Source organism: Fukomys damarensis, unplaced genomic scaffold (genome assembly GCF_012274545.1).
Source record: "Fukomys damarensis isolate Sample0158 unplaced genomic scaffold, DMR_v1.0_HiC HiC_scaffold_23, whole genome shotgun sequence".
Lineage (NCBI taxonomy): Eukaryota > Metazoa > Chordata > Mammalia > Rodentia > Bathyergidae > Fukomys > Fukomys damarensis.
The window spans coordinates 32213624-32235057 of NW_022900935.1; the positions used below are offsets into that span (position 1 = coordinate 32213624).

Below are 21434 nucleotides of genomic sequence, written 5' to 3' on the forward strand. Positions count from 1 at the left end.
TTCAGGCATCATCTGTCCCTGGGGACCTTCCCACCCCAGGCAGCACTGGGGCTCCTGGCACAGGACTCTGTTCTATGTCACTGTAGGTTTACGGTGAGTCTCCCAAATCACTTATATTTGCCAAAGTCTACACGACACCCACTGGGCTCAGAGCCTGGCACCCCAAGGCACAAATAAGTACCCCTGAAGTGTCCTTCAGTTGATGGTAGCGCTGGGACATCTGGGACATGTGGTTTCATGGGAAGAGCAACAGGACCCAAGTCCCCATTCCCACCACAAGTCCAGCTGCGTGGTCCTCAGAAGCCCCTTGGCTCAGGATGGCTGAGCCTCAGCTTTCTTTCTGCAAAGCGGGATGGTTGCAAGGATTAGAGTGGATCAACTGCCCACGTGGCCCAGTGAGCCTGACCCCTGAGGTGGTGGCCCCATTTCTGTGGGTAATTCCAAGGGAAACGGCTTTTCAGGGGCAGCTGAAGGCTCCAGGCCCAGGCAGGGCCAAGAAAGCTGAGCGACTTTCCCAGAGGGATGTGGATGCCCTGGGAGGAAACCAGCAGACAGCAATGAGCCTGTTGACTTTCCAGGAAGGAGTGCTGACTTGGGAGGGAAAGTGAGGCATTCCAGGGGGCATTGAGGGGTATTCAGGGCTATGGGGCCTGTCTTGGGCAGGGTGTGCCCTGCATGGGTGCAATGGATAGACCGAGGCAGTCCTAGTTCCCGGGAGCACTGGCTGGGGACGGCCCTGAGCTCTGATAAGGCACCTGTGACGGGGCAGTGTTGGCTGCGCCTCCCTGGGCCTCGGGAGCCCAGCGTCCATTTCGAAGCCCACAAGTGCAGCAGTCAGGAAGCTCACACTGTGAATGGAGCGCTGTACCAAGAAGAGGTGTTAGGTCTGGGGCCATGTCTGGGGCCGGGCTGCACCCTTACTAACAAGGTGACTTAGAAGGAATAATAATTTTATACTGAGAACATTTGGCGAGAACATAAATGCAAACTAAATCAGAAAAATGCCTGGCATAGAATAAATTTCAATAAATGTTCCCACTATTTTTCCACAAATTTGAGGAAACTGGGGGCTCGGTGAGGTTATAGAATCTGCTTGTTTGCTGCAACTCCGTGTCCTGATGCCACCTGTGCCTTATTCCTGCCTGAAGCCCTATGCCCCAGCTCCGGGCTAGTCCTGGTGGGTACTAAGAAGGATAGAGCAAGGTTATAGTCAGCAGGTGGCAGGGACAGCCTGGACCCCAGGGCTCGGCTCAGCTGATTTACTTGATGAAAGATTTCTGTATGTGGAGGGCTGTGCCTGGGAGAAGACATGGGTGACACTTTCTCCTCCTATCCAGTGGGGCCTTTGGTCTGCCAAGGACACAGGGAGCCACTCCACCATTGTCCTGGGAGAAGCAGCTGGTGCCCCCTAGTGTCTTCACCCCCACCTGCCTTTCCAGCTTCACCCCAGTACACCTGCCAAGCCCCAGCCCAGCCCTCTCCCTGGCTCCAGGCTCTTTGCTCTTGCACATGCCGCTGTTCCCTACACCTATGACACCATTCGCCTCCTCTTGCCTCTGTGCCCCTCCACCACCTGCCTGGGTCACATCACCCATTAGCCCTGTCTTGGCCACTCAGGTGCAGAGAGGAAGGCACTGTGTTTTTTTCTGTTGCAACTTCACGTGGTCCTCAGGGTCCACTTGTCACTCTTCTCCTCACTGCCCTGCATCCTGGGGAGGCCAAGTGCGCTGACCATGCCCACTGCATCAGAGAGCCGAGGACAAGGTGAGGCTCCCCTTCCCTGGGGAGCCCTAGCTGGCTGTGCTCCAGGAAGCACATAGCTCCCCCTGCAACCCTGGGGAGGCCTTTGAGCACCCCGCTGTCAACAGTCCCAGAGCTGCACTCTCCCTGTGACCTCTACACTCTCTGCCTACAACTTTGGGAGCAGCCCCTTTATTCACCACTTTTCCAAACTCCATTTCAGTAGACTCCCTCGTGGCTCCTGACACAATGCATGGTCCTCAGTTTCTTCCAGCATTTGGGTCCCCCACCCTTAGGCCAGGAGTGGCCAGCTCCACACCTGAGCCAGGCCACTTCCCAGTGCAGGAGGAGGGCACAGGGAAACGTCCTCAGTGGGAGGCCCTAAAATGTAATAATCCCACGCACGTGAGACTGGATAGATTGCACTGAATCTGTCCACGGATCCACTCATTCGCTCACTCAACCGCAGATGCACCTGGAAAGCCACGTGTGCCATCTCACAGGGGACAAGATATAGGACACCTTTGTGGCTCTGGCATTGCAGTGAGGAAGAGAGCATGAAAAGGGAAGCTCCTGTCATTTCAGCTCAGGGTGTCAAGAAGATAAAGCAAGGCGCAGAGCCCACAGCGATGGGGAGCAGATGCCGCTTTACATAGCAGTCAAGGGCCAGGGGAACACAGAAGGGCATGAGGGCCAAGCCAGGGTGCCCTGGCAATGGGTTCTTCCAGGCAGGACTGTGGGGGCCATGACCTTGGGCAGCTGAGGGGCAGCAGGGAAGCAGCCTCCCCAAGGTCAGACAGACTGGGGAGTGCTCTGCCTGACCTGCCACCTAGCGGGTGTTTTCCAAGACCAGCCTATCCATGGCCAGGGAACCCCTCACTGGTGACATCAGCCCTTCAAAGACAGGCTAGTTACAGAACCCAAGCTTCAGTCCCGGGATGGGTAAGCCCCATGGCCACAGGTGGGCCATGCCTGTGTGTGTTGGGGGGTTCAAACTTGCTCTTTCACAGCCCCCCTGAGAAGGGAGCACTGGTAAGTGAGCAGGCGAGCTGTGCTGTGCCTGCTGCACCCCATGCTCTCCAGGCCAGGGCGTGCTGACTGGTGGGTGTCATTTCAGCCCTTTCAGTTCTAATAGACACTGTGCCGACATGAAGACTCTCGTTCCCCATGGCTTACACAGAAAATCAACGTGCTGGCTCCTGGAGGGCTGGAGTGGCAGGTTCAGGCACGGCTGCCAAGTGGTTTACACAGCAGCCTGGCAAAGGTACCCAGATCACAGACCAGCGGCAAGGTGGGCAGAATTGAAGGAGAAAGGGGCCTCTACTTCACACACCCAGGGTAGAATCAGGACTCCCCAGCCAGTACCTACCCTAGCTTCCTAGCTCAACGCTCTGCTACATCCTAACAGCAAAACAGGAACTGTGGTGCCATTTTGCAGATGGAGAATTTAAGCCTCATAGAATCAAAGTGACTTGACTAGGTTCATGCAATAAGTGGAAGAGATGGACTTGGACCCAGTTCAATTCCTCACATCCAGGCAACTCTCTCTTGCTTAATTAAGTCTCACTGCATGGGCTCTTTTCTCTCTCATATTTTCTTCAAATTACAGACTCATCTCTCTACCTCACCCCAGCCCACTTCTGCTCAGCCACAGCATGAGGCTCCTGAAGCCAGGAATCTCATTTGACTCACACACTGCTGGTGCCTAGAGCCTGGCACAACCAGACATGAAATCTGGGACCCAGTGGTGTTGTGCTGTTGAATGAATTGTAAGTGGGCTACCATTTTTCCAACTTGATCCAATGCTTAGCCAAATCAATGTGGAGATCTCTGTTATTGTAAAAGGACAATTTGAATGATCTTTATGCAAATACAAGGATGACTGGGGGAAGGTGGTGTATTATCAATGTGTTTTTGGTTTGTTTTTCATTAACAAGGTCACTCACTCCACTTCTTGGTATCAAGAGCTTCTAGAGCTCTGGAGAAGGATGGATCAATATTTGTAATAACCCCAGAGATCTTTTTACAGTCCCCACTCCTCTTCCCTGTGATGGGAACTGGAAATAGGTGGGTGAACTGGAGTAGCTCTGAGAGAGGCCAGAAGATGAGAGAAGAACCTACCTGAAGGGTGAGGCTGGGCTGGAGACCTGAACCTGATTGCAGGACAGGGACAGAGACACATGGGAATTCCATCACCTTTTAGTCAAAGATGGCAAGACATTTAAAGGGAAATTCCTGCAGCCTCTCTAATAAGCACTGTGCAGGCCCAATCTGTGATTGCTATAGGAATCTGACAGAGTAAGGCATCCTGGAGGGGCATTCGCCAGGCTGCACAGAAGTTATTTTTCAACAGCGACACCGTGTGGCAGGGGGCTAAAATGACAGCACTCTGTGGACATCGACACCCTTTGCCTGTTTCTAGTTTGAAGGCAGAGCTGGCCTGCTTTCTATGGGGTCCTCAGGGCACCCAACGAGTCCAGCATGGTGGAGGCCCTGGAAAGATACTGGCCTTCCTGTTCCTGAAGATTTGGGAGAGCAACAACTCAAAAGATAAGAAGTGCTCTTGAACTGGGGATTTAGATCATTGGCATCACCCCTGCCTCAAAAGCGCAAGGTCCTGAGTTTGATCCCCAGTACCCCCCCAAAAAAAGCTCTTATTTGTACCCTGAAATGGTGAAGTGCTGACACACAGTACAAAATGCGGCAGTTGCACACACACCTGACCAGCAGTGAGCACAAATATGCAAGCTGACCAGTAATGCTTTGGGGAGAGTTCTCTTCTGAGATAGATTTTCTGTACAGGTGATAATGACAGCAATCACGGCACACCATGGTTTACAAAGCTTTTGTCCTTTTATTCTCTTCTGAGCCTCACACCAGCCCTGGGAGAGACGGAGCAGGGAGCCTAGGAGATGGAGGCTCAAAGGGGAACTTGGCTTGCTTATCCGAGGCCACCAATGAGGAACCATCCCACCTCTGCTGCTGTGCCCACATCACCTCCCAGGGGAGGCCAGATGCCAGCTTCCTACCCTGCCTGATTACAGCAGCATCAGGACCACAATGGCAACGAGCATGAGGACTCCAGCCAGGATGCAGAGGCCCAGGAAGACGATGTCACTGGTGTCCTGGGCCACCACCGTCACTGGGCCCTCCAGTGCCTCCACCTCATCCCTAGATGGCGCCTCCTGAAGGTGCTCGGCAGTGGCAGCATAGGGCCCGAGCCAGTTGGAGCCGGACAGCAGATGGACAGAAGCCTCCTTGCGCCGCGGCTTGCAGCGGACCTCGTACTCATGGATGTCCTCCCGCCCGGCTGCCGAGAAGTCGATGTACAGCACGCTGACGATCACCGAGGTGTTGTTTCTTCTCTGCGGGGTCATGGGGCACTCGCTCACATCTGACAGGGCGTGGACTGCCCCTGTGGCCCTAGATCTGTGTAGTCCTAGCTTCCAGCTCTAGCTCAGGCCCTGACTCCAGCTGCGCTCTGAGTCTCACTGTCCTCTCTACAAAGGGGCACTCTCTGGAGGACCATGTCAGAGTCACCAGCCACTGTCTACCCTGGCTTCAAGGAGGCAGGGTTGATGAAAGTTGGTGGTAACAATAATAACAGCTAACATCAACATCGGGGGCTCACTTCCCGTGTTCCAAGCTCTGTATTTTAAGTGCAGTCTCCTTTAATTCTCACAATGACGTGCTTATGAGTACTATTAATATGCCCATTGTACACACGAGGAAACTGAGGCCCAGAGATGAAACCTCCCTGCCTGAGACCACACAGCAGTTGGGTGACAGAGACCACTTTCTCCCCCAGACCTGCCCACCTCTTTGCTGTGCTCTCACCCAGCTCGCTTCCCTCAGACCAAAGAGCACCTAGCCAGTCCCACCCTCGGCAAATGTGTGGCTGTGACTACTGAGGCCAGTGATTTGCCCGCAGTGAGGTCCAGCAGCAAGTCTCCTTCCTCTCAGCAGCTTCGCCCCTCGTGTTCAGCGGCCCTCTTCCCAGGATCTTTTCTCCCAGTCCCATATGCAGCAGGCGTCCTGGCCATTGAGCCACTCCTCACCCAGGGACACCACCCTAGGGTTGGAAGAACCATCGGAGAGCCGTGTGCATAAAGGGCTAAAACTGCAGCCCTCCTGCCCCACAGGCAAAGGGAGCGGGGTCAGAGTGCCCTGAGTAGGGCCAGGCAGCATCATGGTGGGCAGAGCAGCGGGGACATAGGGCTACTCCCACCCACGCCAAAGCTGCAGCAGCCATTACACGCTTCAGGCTGCCCAACCTGCCCCATCTGGTGGGCACTGCTTCTGGGATGGGCTTCTAAAAATCAAAGCTGTCCACGTCAGAGGGAGCGACCCTCAGTAAGAAGTGCCCACCACCCGCTCCTGGGTGGTCCCCTTGGGAAGGGCCGAGGGGATCACAATCAGGAATTTCACAGGCCCTGTGGCTTTGGGGTCTCAGGCTCTGAGCCCCTCAAGGGAGCCTTCTGCCTCTGTGCCTCAGCCTGGCTCCCTTGCCACCCTCTGAAGGGGATTTGTGCCTGCATTTGGGGACACCGGGCAAAGCACATCAGAACTGAGAGCAGAAAGGGATCCAGTAAGAGGACTGAAATCAGTCTGCACAATAAAGGAGAGAAAGACTCTCGAGGGTGGGCACAGAGAGCATGCAGTTTTGATGAGCCAGAATCTGGGAAGGAAAGGAAGCCCCCAAGATGAGGCACTGAGGGTGAGGAAGTCAAGTCTCTGAAGGGTTCAGAGGGAGGTGTAGAAGGTTGCTGTTGAATTTGTACTGCTCTTGGCCTTGAGCCTCTTGAGAGCAACTCCATGCAGAGACTGGATCTCCTGGTCTAGGGTCGATAAGGGTTACACTAGGCATCTACGAGTCCACAGCTCTCAGGTTTTGTATCTCCAAGTGACTGACGCCACGATTCTATGGTTCTGTGGTTCTGACCTCTGGCAGTGGTTCTGTGACTTGGAGACTGGTGGCCATCAGCCTTTGGTTAGAGGAGCTCATGATTCCCTGCTTCAGGAACTCTTTGTCTCCCTCATCCCATGACTCTGAGGAATGTGGTTCTGTCCCAAAGACTCCAGGGTGGAGCAGGGGTGAAGACAGGAGGTCTTGGCAGCCAGCACAGACCACCCCCATCCCCACCTCCTCTTAGGTCCAAGGATGGGTGCTGGGAGGCTGGGGGCAGCAGGGCAGCCTGCAGGGCCAGCGGCACACATCTGGCTAATGCGGCGGGTGGGGTGGGGTTGCTGGAGAGCACACGGTGTCTGCTAGCTGGGCTGCAGACGCCTGGATTCCGAGGCCAGGAGTCTCTCCAGCAGAGCCCACTGTCCTCTCCCCCGCCTCTCCAGGCCCATTCGTCAGAGTGCAAACATCCAGGGTGCTTGGGCCCCTGCCCAGGGACTCTGAGGACCCCAAGCCTGAGTTCACGGCCTTTGAAACCCAAGGATGGTAGAACAACTTGGCACAAATCCTTGCAGCCCAGGGCAGAAGGTGGTGCCTGTGATTGAAAGGCCCTTTTATTTACAGAGCCTGGGTGGATTTGGATCCCCAGGTTGGACAGGGCAGACAGAGATGTGCAGGACTCTGATGCTTGTATATTAAAGGGGTGAGGACCTGGGTGCTCTGGGGGGCTCTGAGGGAGAAGGGGGGAACAGCAAGGAACTTTGTGGTGTTCACCTCTAGGGCCTCTGAGAGGTTCGCAAGGAGGCGGCAGGCTGTGGCTGACTGTCCACCCTCTCTTCATCTCTCCTGAGTTCTTTACTTACTGCATCTACACTGAGCAAGGGCTGCTGAGGTCAATGAAGCCAAAAAGGGCTGAGCTCTGCACCCAGCTTAGGCGGAAGCCCAGGAATGGCAGGGTTTAGGACCCTCCCTTGTACCTGCCACCCTCGCCACCCTCTGGGCCCCTACCTGAGACTCAGTGCCGCAGGTGTCAAAGCGGGCCTGGATCCGGAAGTTGCTGCCGACTTCCTGAGCAGCACAGTTCCGACTGCCCAGGTAGACCTTGGTCCGCTCCAGCGGGGCCAGCACCTGCGCAGCAATCAGGATCTGGAAGTCTGTGCGGGAGCAGCTCACGTTCATGGGCACCACTGGGAATGAGAGGGAGGAGCTAGATGCTGCAGGGGCAGAAGACTGGCCCCCACCTCCCCATGCCTCCCAAAGGGCAGCAAATGGGGAAACAGGCCAGAGTGGCAAGGCACAGTGCAGGATATTTTACATGTGTTAAGCTGTTAACCCCGTGGGATTGTGAGCTCCTGTGGGCAGACACTGTATCTGATTCTCTCAGCATCCTCTGAGCCCAATGAATGTTGAATGAATGAATGGAGTGAACAAATGAAAATACTTAATCAAAATAAAGCTACTATTTGCTAATCACCTTGCCATATGCCAGGCAATTCATTCAATCAAACATTTGTTTGGTCATGTAATACTATGCGCAGGCCACTATGCTAAGGACAAGAGATACAGAAATGAAAGACAAACAAAACAACCCAGCCCCAATCCCTGCCTTGGTGGAGCTCACATTCTAGTGGCAGAGAGGACACATAAGTGTAGAGGGTTCTGCAGGAAAGACAGACGACAGAAGACCAGCATGGGGGGGGTGGAACAAGGAGGAGGTCTAAAGAGGACGGGGAGGGAACCCACTTCCTTGCCTGCGATGACCCCACAGGGAGGATGCCAGTTACCCCATTTTAGTTTCATAGACGAAGCTCTGAGGGGTGAATTTGTTGGCAGGGACTGAACTGAGGTGTCGGCCTTTGGGCCTCTGGGGCCCCCGAATTCATGGTCTCACGCACCATTTGGAAGCCAGGACAGTGTGTGGGTCTGACTCTGAGTGTCTGGGTCTGTGTGAGTGAGAGAGTGCAAGTGCGTGTGAGTGTGTGTTCGCACACAGGGGCACACAGGCGGATGTGGATGGTGGGAGGAAGCAGAGAGACCTGGCAGCAGAGGCCTGGACCTTTCATCCCCTCTCCGGGAAATGCCTCAGACATATTTCAGCTCTGGTGTCTGGGTAGCTGGGGATTTATGGGCTGAAGTCTCCCGCGATGATCTCCTCAGGGCTGAACTGTGTGTCACCCCTGACGGACGCCGTGCTGCCCTCCCAGTGGGGAGGCAGCCAGCAGCCTGGGCCCCATCTGGAGCTTGGCCTGGAGGGAGTGGCCTGGGTGACCCTGGGGAGGGGTGGCTCTGGGCGGGGGCTCCTGCATGAGGCCCTGGGATGAGCCAGGACCAGAGCCTGCCTGCCTGCCCTCGGTGTCTGCTGCGCTGTACGGGGACAGGCTGGCCCTGGGTCACACTGAGCCGAGAGGAGTCAGGCCTGTCCAGAAGACCAGCAGTGACAAGGACTTTAAGGACCCTGGGTGCCTTTTCTCATTTTACAGGTGGAAAATTGAGACCTGGAGAGAGAAAGGAACAGGCTGGCCCACCGCGACACAGCCCGCCAGCACCCGGCTGTCCAAGTCCCCCTGTCCATGCAGAACTGGAAGAGGGGACAGTGCTGACAGAGCTGCTGCTATCTCTCCTCCTGTAGGGACAGAGCCCACCGAAGCTCAGAGGGCTGGGGTCTGCCCGGTTGCTTCTCGGCCTCCAGCTAACCACAGCTCTCTTTCCTTCATTACTGGGACCCTCAACACCTCCATCCTTCCGGGCAGGGAAGGAGGACCAGTATGTGTGTGGGACAGGCCTGTGACATGTGAGGGACAGAGATGCTCAGGGCCAGGCCCTGTGACCTGTGCTACCTCATTCATCTCTGTCACCTTCTGACTAAGGATATTCATCAACAACCCCACCCCCTTTTTGGGTACGGGGCATTGAATCAGAGACTGATCTATATCCCAGCTCTCATTCACTCATTCATTTGAGACAGGGTCTTATTAATTTGTCAAACTGTCCAGGCTGAACTTAAATTTGTGATCCTCCTGCCTCAGCTTCCCAGAGTGCTGGGATCACAGGTGTGCACCACCACATCCAGCTTCATCAACCCTTTTTACAAACACGCCTCCTAGCTTGGTCAGTAAACCACCACCTCTGGGTGTGGCCCCGTTCTGCTCAAGCTCAGCACAGGCGCCCTCCTCAAGTCCTACTCAGGCACACAGAAGGCAGGGGAATGAGTTATAGGCCCAGCTGTGCACCTGGCTGCCCGTGTGACTGCGGGGAAGTCGTTTCCCTCTCACCACCTCCATTTCCCTATCTCCACCATGAGGGCCTTGGTGTGGCCAGGCCGAGGGCACAATGGGCCCAGACACAGGTGTGTGGGGTCCATGGCCTGGGAAGAGTGGGAGAAGGGGAGAAGTGTGGCCACAGCTCCTGACTGACCAACACCACTAAGGCCAGAAGGCCTTGTCCCAGCCTCCCCAGCCTCCTCTGCACTAGGCATTGTCATCTAACTGAGTTCAGAGCAAGGAGACACAGGAAAACATCTGGCGAGAGCTCCTGGACATGCCTTTGCTTTCCTGGTGAAGGGACAGCTCCTCCCCGACCCTCTTCCAGCCTTGACCACCGACATGATGCCTGGAGTTGTGGCAGCCACATTGCAACTGTGAGACCGAATATTCCAGAGATGCTATTGGGATAGTGTGTCCTCGAGCCAATACAGTAGCTGGCTAGCTCCAGACTTCTTGTGTAGGGAGAAACAAGTGCCATTTGTCCTATCAGTATTTCAGAACAACACACGCTAGGCTGCTAGGCTCTTCCATGGCCCGACCGACTGTTTCCATAGTTTTGCCATGCCTTGTGTGTTATCCCTGGGCTTCGGAGATCAGTCACCGTAGGAGAGAAGGGGCCAGGTGGGAGGAGTTAGGTGCCAAGAGAAGGAGGGTCCTACAATAGTGAGAAGCAGCAAGGCCCATGCTGGCATGGTAGCAAAGGTCCCAGGAGATGGCAGTTGGGGGTCAACTGAGAAGGGACTGGAGGATGCCTGGGTACGGGGACAACGGGTGGGATGAGGCGGCCCCAGCTCACCTCCAATGTAGGCCACTGAGAAGCCCCTGCCAGTGGTGCTGCGATCTGTGTGCAGCACCAGCAGGAGCTGGTTGTAGCTCGAGATGACGGGCAGTGGTGAGTGTCGGCCACACCAACTGCCCAGAAGGGGTGCCTCCTCACTGGCCCCATCGAAAGCTGCCAGATGGTCAAAATCACAGGTCCTGGTCAGGCTGTTGGGCTCCTCCAGGTCCAGGTCCAGGAAGAACACCTTGACCCGGTAACCAGGAGGCAGGCGGATGGTCCAGTGGCACCGGATATTGTTGGGGTAGGAGCTGGGGTACTGTGGGCTGGAGAAGTTGCCCCGCACAGCCACGTAAACCTCCTGGCATTCTCCTGGGTAAGGGAAGGAGAGAGGAGGAACAACAGGGAGGAGGGAGAATTTCCCCTCTGCAGAGACCGCTCAGGCCAGGGGTACTGCAGGGTCCCCCAGCCACTCTGGCAGGTGCCCACAGACCACATAGTTGATCCCAAAGCTTGCTGTAAATTGAAATTAGTCAAAAGCTGAAACTCTCGTTCTGACGGCAGTCCTCTTTGAGAGCACTGATCCTGTTAGGACCTCCACGGTAATACCTGATTCCACACTAGTAACACCTAAGTCATGCCACTGGCTGGACAGACAGGCTGTTGAGACCTGGCCTTTCTGCACTGCCCCACCCTGTGGCCAGGCAAGTGTTCATTCCCCAAGGCCCGTCTGATAAAGGCTTGGTCTCCAGCTGGACTGCAGGGAGGTGCTGAAGTCTTTATAAGGTGGGGCCCAGTGAGAAGAAGTCAGGTCATCAGGGCCCTTGAAGGGCACATTGGGACGCCAGTCCCTTCCTGACTCTCTCTTTTGCTTCCTGACTGCCATGAGGTAAGCAGCTTTGCCCCACCACATGCTCCACCATTATGTTCTGCTTCAACAGAGGCCAAAGGCCATGTTCAACCTACCACAGACTGAACCTCTGAACCATGAGCCAGAAGAACCCTTCTGCTTTATGTAAGTTGTTTAACTGAGGTATTTTGCCACAGAAACAGAGATCTGACCAAACCACTTCTTTTATTCCATCCTTGCCACCACTTCCTGGTGCTGCAAGCACAGCCCAAACTCTATCTCCATGCCCTGCACATGGCCTTCCTCCTTCTAGGAATGCCACTCTCTTCCTCCTGCCTCTGGCTAACTCCTCCATGGCACCACTCCAGTCTCTCCTCCTCCGGGAAGTCTCCCATGATTCTTACTACTAACACACATCACCATGGCTCATCCTCTCCTCATCTATCTCCCCACTGGACTGGGAACGCTCTGAAGGTTCATTCACTCCTTCTACTTCCTCCATGCTAGATCAGGAGAACCCCATCAGGAACTCACAGTCCGGCAGGGAAGACCGACGTACAAACCACAGAAATGATGAGTGTTAGAGCGCAGTGTGAAGACTTCCCTGAGGAGGTGAGAAACGCCCTGATTCTGTCTCACTGAATGGAGAAGACCCTGGCCTTGGGTGCCAAGAGTGCTAGCACACCCCAGAAGACAGGGACACAGCCCCGGGCCCTGAGGGGACAAGATTGTGTCTCTACCAGCAGAACAGGGAGGCATGGGGCCTGGGGTGACCCTCCTACCTGAGAAGTAGTGGGCCTTAAAGCCCCGGCCTCCGATGTTGAAGTCGGACTTAAAGACCACCTGCAGCTCCCGGCCCAGCGACACGAGGGTCGGGGGCCTGGTGGCGCCACAGTAGTGCTGCCCGTGGGCTGGCCCAGGCCCTCCAAGCACAGCCACATAGTCATAGGTGCACTGCTCACTGGCCTCCACCTGGAAGTCCACGAACACCAGCTTCACAGTGGCAGGCCCAATGGCCCGGATCACCCAGCGGCACTCCACATCGTTGGGGTAGTTGTTGGGGTACTCAGGGCTGGTGAGGACCCCCGACAGGCCGGTCAGGACACCGCCACACACATCTGCAAGGGAGCCCTGTCTTACTGCACTTTCCCTCTCTCCCAAGGCTCCGATCCCCCACCCCACAACAGACACCCCAAATGTGCTCCCATGGGGATGTCACGGGATCCTTATCACCACCCACAGAGCCCGTGGGGCAGGGCAGACACGGATGCCAGGCACCTTTGCAAAGTGCACCCTAACCCACCAGGGGGTGCTGCAGTCTCCCCATTCTACAGCGAGAAAAACAAGGTAGAATTAAATAACTCACTTGTCTGTGTTGGGTTTGCACAGGCACCCCTGAGACAAGGACTGGAGTGAAGTGAGGGAGCCTGGGAGACGAGTGTGAAGCTGGAACGGGGTGTGAGGGCTGCTGGGGTGCAGGGACCTGCTGGGACTTTAGACCAAAGGCTCAGCAAAAGGATGTGGAGGACAACAGGGAAACACAAGGCCCAAGGGACACACACAGGGCCCCCGAGAGTATGTCTCCAGCTGGTGAGCAGGATTCGAACCCAGGAAGACTAACCCTTGAGTTTAACGCTGGCACTGTCCACTCCCATCACAACAGCGGGGCCCAGAGGTTGAGGTGCCTGAATCAGGGATGCTGTTTGAAGTCTGAAGAAAGTAGCCTCTGTGCTCTGCCTTTTGTCAGCCATGTGGCCCCAGGCAAGTAACTCAGCCTTTCTGAGCCCCATCAGAATAGTAAAAGTCATAGGAGACACTCAGCCCCATCCCCAAAGATCTGACTCTGTGAATGTGGGGAGCCCAGCTTGGCAGGTGGCAGTGACACCCAGAGTCTGGGACCTGAGCTCAGCACTGGGCCTCTAAGCACCTGGCTTCTTGTCCCAGTGCCAAGGCTAGGCCTTGGGCCTCAGGTTCGTTGTCTGTGAGGTGAGAGGGCAGGTGAAGCCTGCTCCACACTAACAACTAGCACAGGCTCCCAAGCCGGCTCTGGGCTCCTCGGTTCCCCAGGGCATCGGCTGGCACTGGCATGAATTCCATTCTTCGGCTGTATTTCCAGCTATCTAAATACAAGATGGCAGCCAGCTGGGCACAGAGGCACACAGCTACAACTCCGGCACTTTGGGAGCTGAGGCAGGAAGATTGAAAAGTCAAGCACCTCCTGGGCATAGAGCAAGACTGCCCCCATAAAAGTAGTAAAAGGGGCTGGGAATAACCACAGTGGCAGAGTGCCCCGGGTTTGAACCTCAGCACCACATGCACAAGATCGTACCTACAAGTCATGCGTCATATGTAAAACTTTAGCTGCATGGGGTCATCAAAATCAATGTGCTGTCTTTGGCGGGGGTACCAGGTACTGGACTTAGAACCTTGCACTTGCAAGGCAGGCACACTGCCACTGAGCTAAATCCCTGACCTGAACATCAATGTGCTTTCAATGATTGGCTTATCATAAATAAATACATTTATAAAATAAATGTACATCACTAAAGCACTGCCTCTATCTCTTTGATCTGCTGGGAATTAGCATACGGTCCATGTGACAGAAGGGTATTCCTGGTTATGAAAATGTTGGGCTATGGCATTTTGACTTTGATATCTTGCCATTCTACAATTCAAAGGACCTAAAATTCCAAAACTCTGATTAATGTGGCAGAGACTGGATGTCCCCTCCCCGAGTCCCAGGGGGCCCCTGCGAGCCCTGTGCACCAGCAGCTCCGGGTTGCCCACTGCCTGGGCTGAGGGGCTAGGCCCGTGACCTCCGCCCTGGGAGCAGGGAGGGGTTTGTCTGTGCAGGGAAGCTGAGGACAGGAGGAGGAGCCAGTGGGAAGGGAAGGAGAAGCAGGAGAGGGGGCAGGGGACGAGCCTGCTTGAGGGAACCAGGGGCTGGGGACAACACCTGAGTTCAGGGACAGGGAGGAAGGGAATCAGCAGCTGTACACAGACCCTCAGATGTCACAGCCCCGGGGCCCTGGGTGCAGGAGCGGGACCCACAAAGGGTCACCAGCAGAAGGAGCAGCAGTGGTGCTGCTGCAGACTGACACCATGACAGGGACAAGTAGGACAGGATACAAGAGCCCCACAGGCCTCACTCCCGAGCACAGGGCTCTACTGGGGCCTCTGGGAGAGAGGAGAGAGGCCTGCTGCCCTGCTGTGAAGGCGGGAGCCCATGACCAGCGGACGACAAGGTCACAAGGTCGGGGATGCGAGGAGGCCAGGGTCATGCAGGCCACAGAGCAACCTCCCCACCTCCCCCAGGGCAGACTCCCCCGCCAACAAACAGCCGACCTTTCTGGTAGCCTGCAGAAAAGCCACGGCTGGCCACGTGCTTGTCGGAGTGGAAGATGACAGACACGACGTGCCACGAGGAGGTGAAGGGTGGCGGGGGCACCTGGCCACAGAACCTGCCCAGCAGGCTGCCCTTGTCCCCAGATGCGCCATTGTAGATCTCCAGGAAGTCAAAGCCGCAGGTGTCGTGGTACTCCAGCTCGAAGGCGTGGAAGGTGAGCAGCACCGAGGACCCTTCGGCTACCACGATCAGCCAGCTGCACTCTGTGTCGTAGGGGTACAGTCTGGGGAAGTTGGGGCTGGAGAAGTTCCCGGAAGGTGCCGAGAGGATCCCCCCACATTTGACACCTAGGGCAGGGGAGAAGGAGACTCAGAGTCGGAGCCAGGATCTTGGGCACAGGCGGGCTCAGCTGCAGCTGGTTCTTGGGACAGCGTACGGGAACACAGGTGTGGCCCCAGTACAGCCAGGCAGCCACACATTGGCTTGTGCGCATACGCGTGCAGGCTTCAAATACCTGTGACTCTTTCTCTTACTCGTTCAACAAATACTGCCGCGTGCTAAGTGTGTCCTAGAGCTGGGATTGCAGCAGGAACAAAACAAGAGTAGCAGTCCTGCCTTCACGGAAATGACATTCTAGTGAGACGAGTGAAGAGTGATTCAAACAGAAATAGGTACTACGGGGAACAAGAAAGCAAGTGACTGAAGGAAGGGATGGAACAGGCTAGCCTCTAACTTTAGATAAACATTACCAGGCCCTAGATGTGTGCATCTGGGAAGTTAAACATTAATAACAACAATTCCCCTCAGTGAAATGTACTCCATTACGGCATTAAAATACATTCTTGGGCTGGGGTGTAGCTCAGTTACAGTGCTTGCCTAGCAGGCATGAGACCCCTAGGTTCGATCCCCAGTGCTGAAAACAAAAAAAAGAGATGTTCTTTATGTATATATTTGCTTCTATTTATAAGAAATGATGAAGCCAGGCTCGTTGACAAGCACTTCTAATACTAGCTACTTGGGAGGTTGGGGCAGGAGGATCCCAATTTGAAGCCAACTTTGTCAGTGTAGCAACTCAGTGAGAATAAAGAGGAAACAATACAATAAAACTAATAATAATTATCTGGCCGAGGAAAAAGTGGAAAAAAAAAGGAGAGGAAATAGACATGACTGCTAGACCTCTTTAAATGTAGCTTGTTTTGTAATTTTGACTTAGTAATCACATAAAAGATAAAACAGATTTAAAAAATTAATGTATCCAATGTGAGACAAATAAATATAACTATGTATCAAGTTGGTGACTGTCACAGGGGAAAATGACTTCAAGTGACTTTGGGATACTGCACTTTCACTGTACATTCTCAGTACAATATATTCCTTGGGAAAAAGTGAGCCACAAAAAGATCTTAGACGATATCCAGTAGTCTTGCTTTAGAAATAATATGAAATACTGTTATTTCACAAATATTATAGACCTTGAAATAAAGCAAACAAGTATGCTGATATTACGCCAAGATTTTCAGTGTAAGCAATAAAAGATGCAAATATAAAATAAAAAATGTAGCCAGGCATGATGGCGCATGCCCGCAATCTGTCACTGAGAGACTGAGGCAGAAGGATCACAAGTTCAAGACCAGGCTGGACAAGTCAGTGACTTAGTGAGACCCAGCCTCACAATATTGCAGCTCCTGTGAAGGCCCTGGTTCAATACCCAGCACTGAAACAAAATGAAACAAACAACAGCTGTTCTTGTGCTCCTTAATATGAATTGAAAATATCAATTTCAATGTCAGATTTATTTTTTAAAACTATATTTCCTATCTCTGTTTACTAAACAAACAGAAAAGCAATGATGTTTCAGTAGCATTGTGTAGCCCTGGGCCTCTGATGAGGGTTATTATGCCCAAGTGATCCAGGGCCCCTTACAAGAATGGCTGGCACAGGCAGTATACACAGTGTGCTTGGAAAGCCATCATCCAACATGGCAAAGCAGCTGTCGAAGGCCGGGGTGAGTGTCCGTGGACACAGGGACCTGCCTGAAGACTGGAGAAGCTATAATCCGAGCATCACGAAAGAATAATGATCGCAGGGAGCTGAGACACATCAAATATATATATAAAAACTCATGAATTTATAATGCAACTCAGAAGAAATTAAAAAGGTTTTCTTTTAGCAATTGCTGGAACATTAATGCATTTTATGAAAATTGATAAGTAGGAAGGGAATGAAATTAAACATCTACCATGCATTCCTGTATGGACTGGATTTGCAAATACCAAATAGTGGAGGAGAGAAAACTGCTATTTATAGAAGACTGCCAAAACAACTGCAGCATTAAAAAATCATAATTTTGCAAACCTTAATGAAACATTGGATGTAGATGGCATCCTTAATGTCTGCTCTAATCACTGAGCGAAACCTACAAGTTTGAGTACAGAAGAATTCTCTGCAAGGTTTTTTCAACCTGGCTACCTGTAATAAAATTGTATGTGTTGAAATGGGTCTCACAATGTTGTCCAGGATTGACCAAAATGTGTGAGCATGAGTCATCCTCCTGCCTCAGCCTCCCAGATACTTGGGATTACAGGTATGTGCCAGCATGCCTGGCTGAAACGTTTTATACTTAAAAAAAATGTAGCCAGGAAAGTAGCTTAGTTAATAAAGTACTTGCATGGCATGCACAAAGCCCTGAGTTTGATTTCCAGCACCAAAAAAGGAGACAGACAGAGAAAGAGAGAGACCTTAGTTAACTGAAAGGCTGAGGCAGGAGGATTCCAAGATTGAGGCCAGCATTCACAAGTGAGACCCTGCCTTAAAACAGAAAGGGTCAGAAATATAGGCTCAGAGAATGGCCCTGGGTTGAATTGTCAGTATGGGAAAAAAAGTCAAAAGTTACTACTAGGGAACTTTATAATGGATGGATCATACTAAAAACACTCACTGAGGAATCGTATTGTCACAGTGGAACACACACACACACACACACACACACAAAGATTTCTTGGAAAAAACTGAAGGAACCTGATTCTAATGAAGTCTCTGGATCTGTGCAGAAGTTAGAGTGAAATAGAGGCTAGGGATTTATTTGCTTGCTTGTTTGGTTTTTTTTGTGTGTGTGTGTGCTAGGAATCAAACCCAGGACCTCACATGTGCTAGGCAAATACTTTACCACTGAGCCTATCTCCAGCCCTTAGAGCAGGTGGTGGTGTCAGGGGAGTAGAGTCAGGGGTAGTTTCTCACTAAAAAAAAAAAATCTCACTAAGTTGTCCAGGCTAGGCTGGAGTTCCTGGGCTCTTTCCTGCCTCAGCCTCCTGAGTAGTTGGAACTACAGATGCACCCAACCTAAAGGAACAGTTTTTTTCTCTCAGTATCAGGGTTCGAACTCAGGACCTTACACTTGCAAGATAGGTGTGGCACCACTGAGCTAAATCCCTGGCCCAGAACATTTTTAATGACAACATGAGGATATGTTGACAATTCTATAAGATAAATAACTCAGTACCTCAAAAAATTACACTAGGGAGAGACATAATTGTTACAATAAAAGAGTCAAATATCAACTGATACAATGTGTGGACTGCTTTTGGATTCTGATTTGAACAAATCATCTGTAAAAAGATTTCTTTGGACAATAATTGGGGAAAACTGAACATGAGCTGAGCATTAGGTAGAAGTAATGAATGACTATATCATCATAACGGTATTGGGATTGTATAGTTTTATGCCTTTCCCAGTTACAGATATGTCCTGAAATATTTATGGATGAAATAAAAAGATATCTGAGCTCAACTCTAAATGTCTACACACCCCAGAAATGGAAATGGGGTGGGACAGAAGAATCAAGAAAGGCGGAACGTTCACGTTGGAGTAGGCTGACGGAGACACGAACTTTTTATTATACAGTTTCTCTCTACTGTGTGCAATTCCTCAGGATGAAAAGTTGAAAAAGTAACCAGCACTTGCTTCTCCTTGACCACCCTATTCACAATGGAAACCTCTCCACCCAATGCTCTTTGCTCCCTCTCATGCTATTTTTCTCCATTATTCATCACCATCTAACACCCTGTTTATTTATTTATCTGGCTCATCACCAGCACCCCTTCCTCCATCTCCAGCAACCTCAGGCCCCTTCTCTTAGACACCGCCCCCTTGCCTCCTCAGGGTACCCCCCTTACTCCACTGGGCAATCCTGTCCCCCACCATCATGGCACCTGGCCTGTGGGGTGGCACGTGCCCCAGGCCAGGCCACAGCCCCTCTGAGAATGTCTGGATGGGACTCCTTTCCTTTCTGCTCCCTTGGCCAGAGTGAGACCCTGGGCGGGCCAGGCTTGGGGCTTCTGGAAGAGTTGCCTGGGCAGATGGCAAGACCCATGTGAAGAGGAGAGATGGTCCTGAGTCAGCTCTGCTCCAGCCCCACCTCCCTGGCTACAGAGCCAATGAATCAGCCCATCTTTCTTTTTACCTAAACTCATTCAGGTTGGGTTTCTGTCGCTTGCTACCAAAGGCATCCTTGAAGAACACACTTGGAGACAGAGAAATGCCCGTAAGAGAGACACATTCATACGTGTGTGCTGTGCCAGGTCTGGGCTGTCTCCAAACAGGCCCAATCGCAGGTAGCTCTCAAAGGGGCAAACAAGACAAAGCCACGCAGTGTGGTTGTGCTTTGCCTGGGGGTCAGGGGTCCAGGGGGCAACCTTGTTGGGGACAGCAGTATTAGGGGAAGGGTGAGATTCAGAGGAGGTGATAGCTGAGTCTGAACAGGATGATGAGGAAGTCTTGTTAGATTTGGAAGATTGGGAGAGGGAATAGCAGGGCTTTGTGGCCTCTGCGTACCTCTGCCATGCACCTGTGACATGGTGTGCTGCTGCCTCCCCTCTGGAAGCTGCGATGCCTGACGACACAGAGGCAAGCAGATGGAGGAAAACCTGTTTGGTGCCTGTCCTTATCCTTTCCCCAGCAGGAGAAGACATGAGTGTGTCAGAGAAGAACTTCTGCCACCCAGGTGGCCCAGGCCACTACATAAGTGGAGAACTTGTCCACCACGCTGACCCCCAGGGCCACCCCAAGCCACTGAAGCTCCGGCTGGAAATAGAGACAGCGATGCTCACTCCTCCCGCCACCAGGTGTGGGCTGAGACACGTGGGTGCCCGTCCCACCTCTACCAGTGAGGTACACTTCCTCCTTGGGCTCCCCCAAACTTGCAGAAGCCTGCACAGCCCTTGCAGAAGGTGAAATGCTATCACCTCAGCATCACAAAGAAAGAACCCTTGGAAACTCAAGTAGCACAGAGCCAGCTGGGACCTCAGGGCAGCAGGGGACTTCTGGGGGCCCCAGTGAGGGAGGGTCTGAGGCTGAGTGTGGAAGGTATCCTGGAAGAGGTGACATTTGGCCTAAGCTTGAAGGACACAGCAGATGTTCTCAGGTTAGGAACTCCTGGAAAGAATCCTTTTCAGGCAGAGGAGGTAGCATGGCTTAAGATCCTGAGGGTAAAACATCCTCAGAGTTGTGATTTTCCCCACCAGAGTACAGGATGCCCAAGGCGTATGGGAGACTGAGGCAGAATCATATGTAGATGCAAATCTAGCACCCAGGAGCACTGAACGCCACAGTAAGGAAGGCTGACACACCTGGCTGGCCACAGGAAGCACACCAGGCTCTCAGAGGACAAAGTGCTTCCTGCTGACCTTCTAATAGTTCTCCAGGCCATTGCCATGAGTCACCCTTGGTAACTGCCTTACTTGGACAAGTTACTTAAACTCTCAGCTTCTTCAACTGTAAAATGGAGGATGAATATTCACCTTGAAGCTGCTGGGAAGATTGGTTGACATATGTAAAACAGACATCAGGTGCTCAAAAATATCCTCTCCTCACCTCAGAAACAAAATCATCCTCAACCCCGCCACTCACCTAAACGGGTCTCCTGAATCCTGGTTCTTCCCCAGCCATCCCTCTCCTGGTTCCTGGGGGCCCCCAGGAGCACCTACCTTTCATGGCATGGGCCCTGGGGCCTGCGCCCAGCAGTGCCACTGCCAGCAGCAGATGGGACCCCAGCTCCACCAGCATTTCCTCACCAGGGGTCCCCACAGGGCTGCAAAGGGCTGGGATATGAGGGTCTGGAACAGGGGGAGAGAGGTGGAGCTGAAAGGGCCTCCAAGCTAATGGTGGTGTGAATAATTCATCGGCCTCGAATTAGTAAGTTGATCCCCAGGTGCTTCCTCCGAGGTGCTGGATCTGGTGTCACCAGGTTGACACCAGGTTGACGCTCTGAGATCGGCGCTGGTCACTTCGTATCTGGAAGGGAAGCAGCCCCAGCCTGGAAGGAAACTGAGTGGTGGAGAGAGGGTCTGGTCAGACCAATCCACCCCAGTTCAGCCTCTAACCAGAAAAGTAACCTTGGGCAAGTTGTGTAACTCCTTCGGGTCCTGGTCTCCTCTCTCCAGAAGGTGGTTTGGCCCCACCTCTAGGGATATAGGAGGAGGTGGGTAGCTTATGCTAAAGCACCCAGGCTTTTCCCTACTCTTTCAGCTTTTCCCACTCTTTACCCTGCAGAGAGCAGC

General features: G+C 53.0%; 1 protein-coding gene across 1 annotated transcript; it reads right to left on the bottom strand.

The window, feature by feature from the left end:
• Positions 1-4594: 4594 nt before the first annotated feature.
• Cdcp2 (CUB domain containing protein 2) lies at positions 4595-21308 on the bottom strand. Its single transcript, XM_033767891.1, has 6 exons — positions 20862-21308; positions 14880-15227; positions 12317-12652; positions 10703-11056; positions 7652-7830; positions 4595-5105 (listed from the first exon to the last, which is right to left on the bottom strand). Exons 1-6 carry the CDS (start codon positions 20938-20940, stop codon positions 4779-4781), a joined length of 1623 nt encoding a protein of 540 aa, XP_033623782.1. The 5' UTR covers positions 20941-21308; the 3' UTR covers positions 4595-4778.
• Positions 21309-21434: the final 126 nt, after the last annotated feature.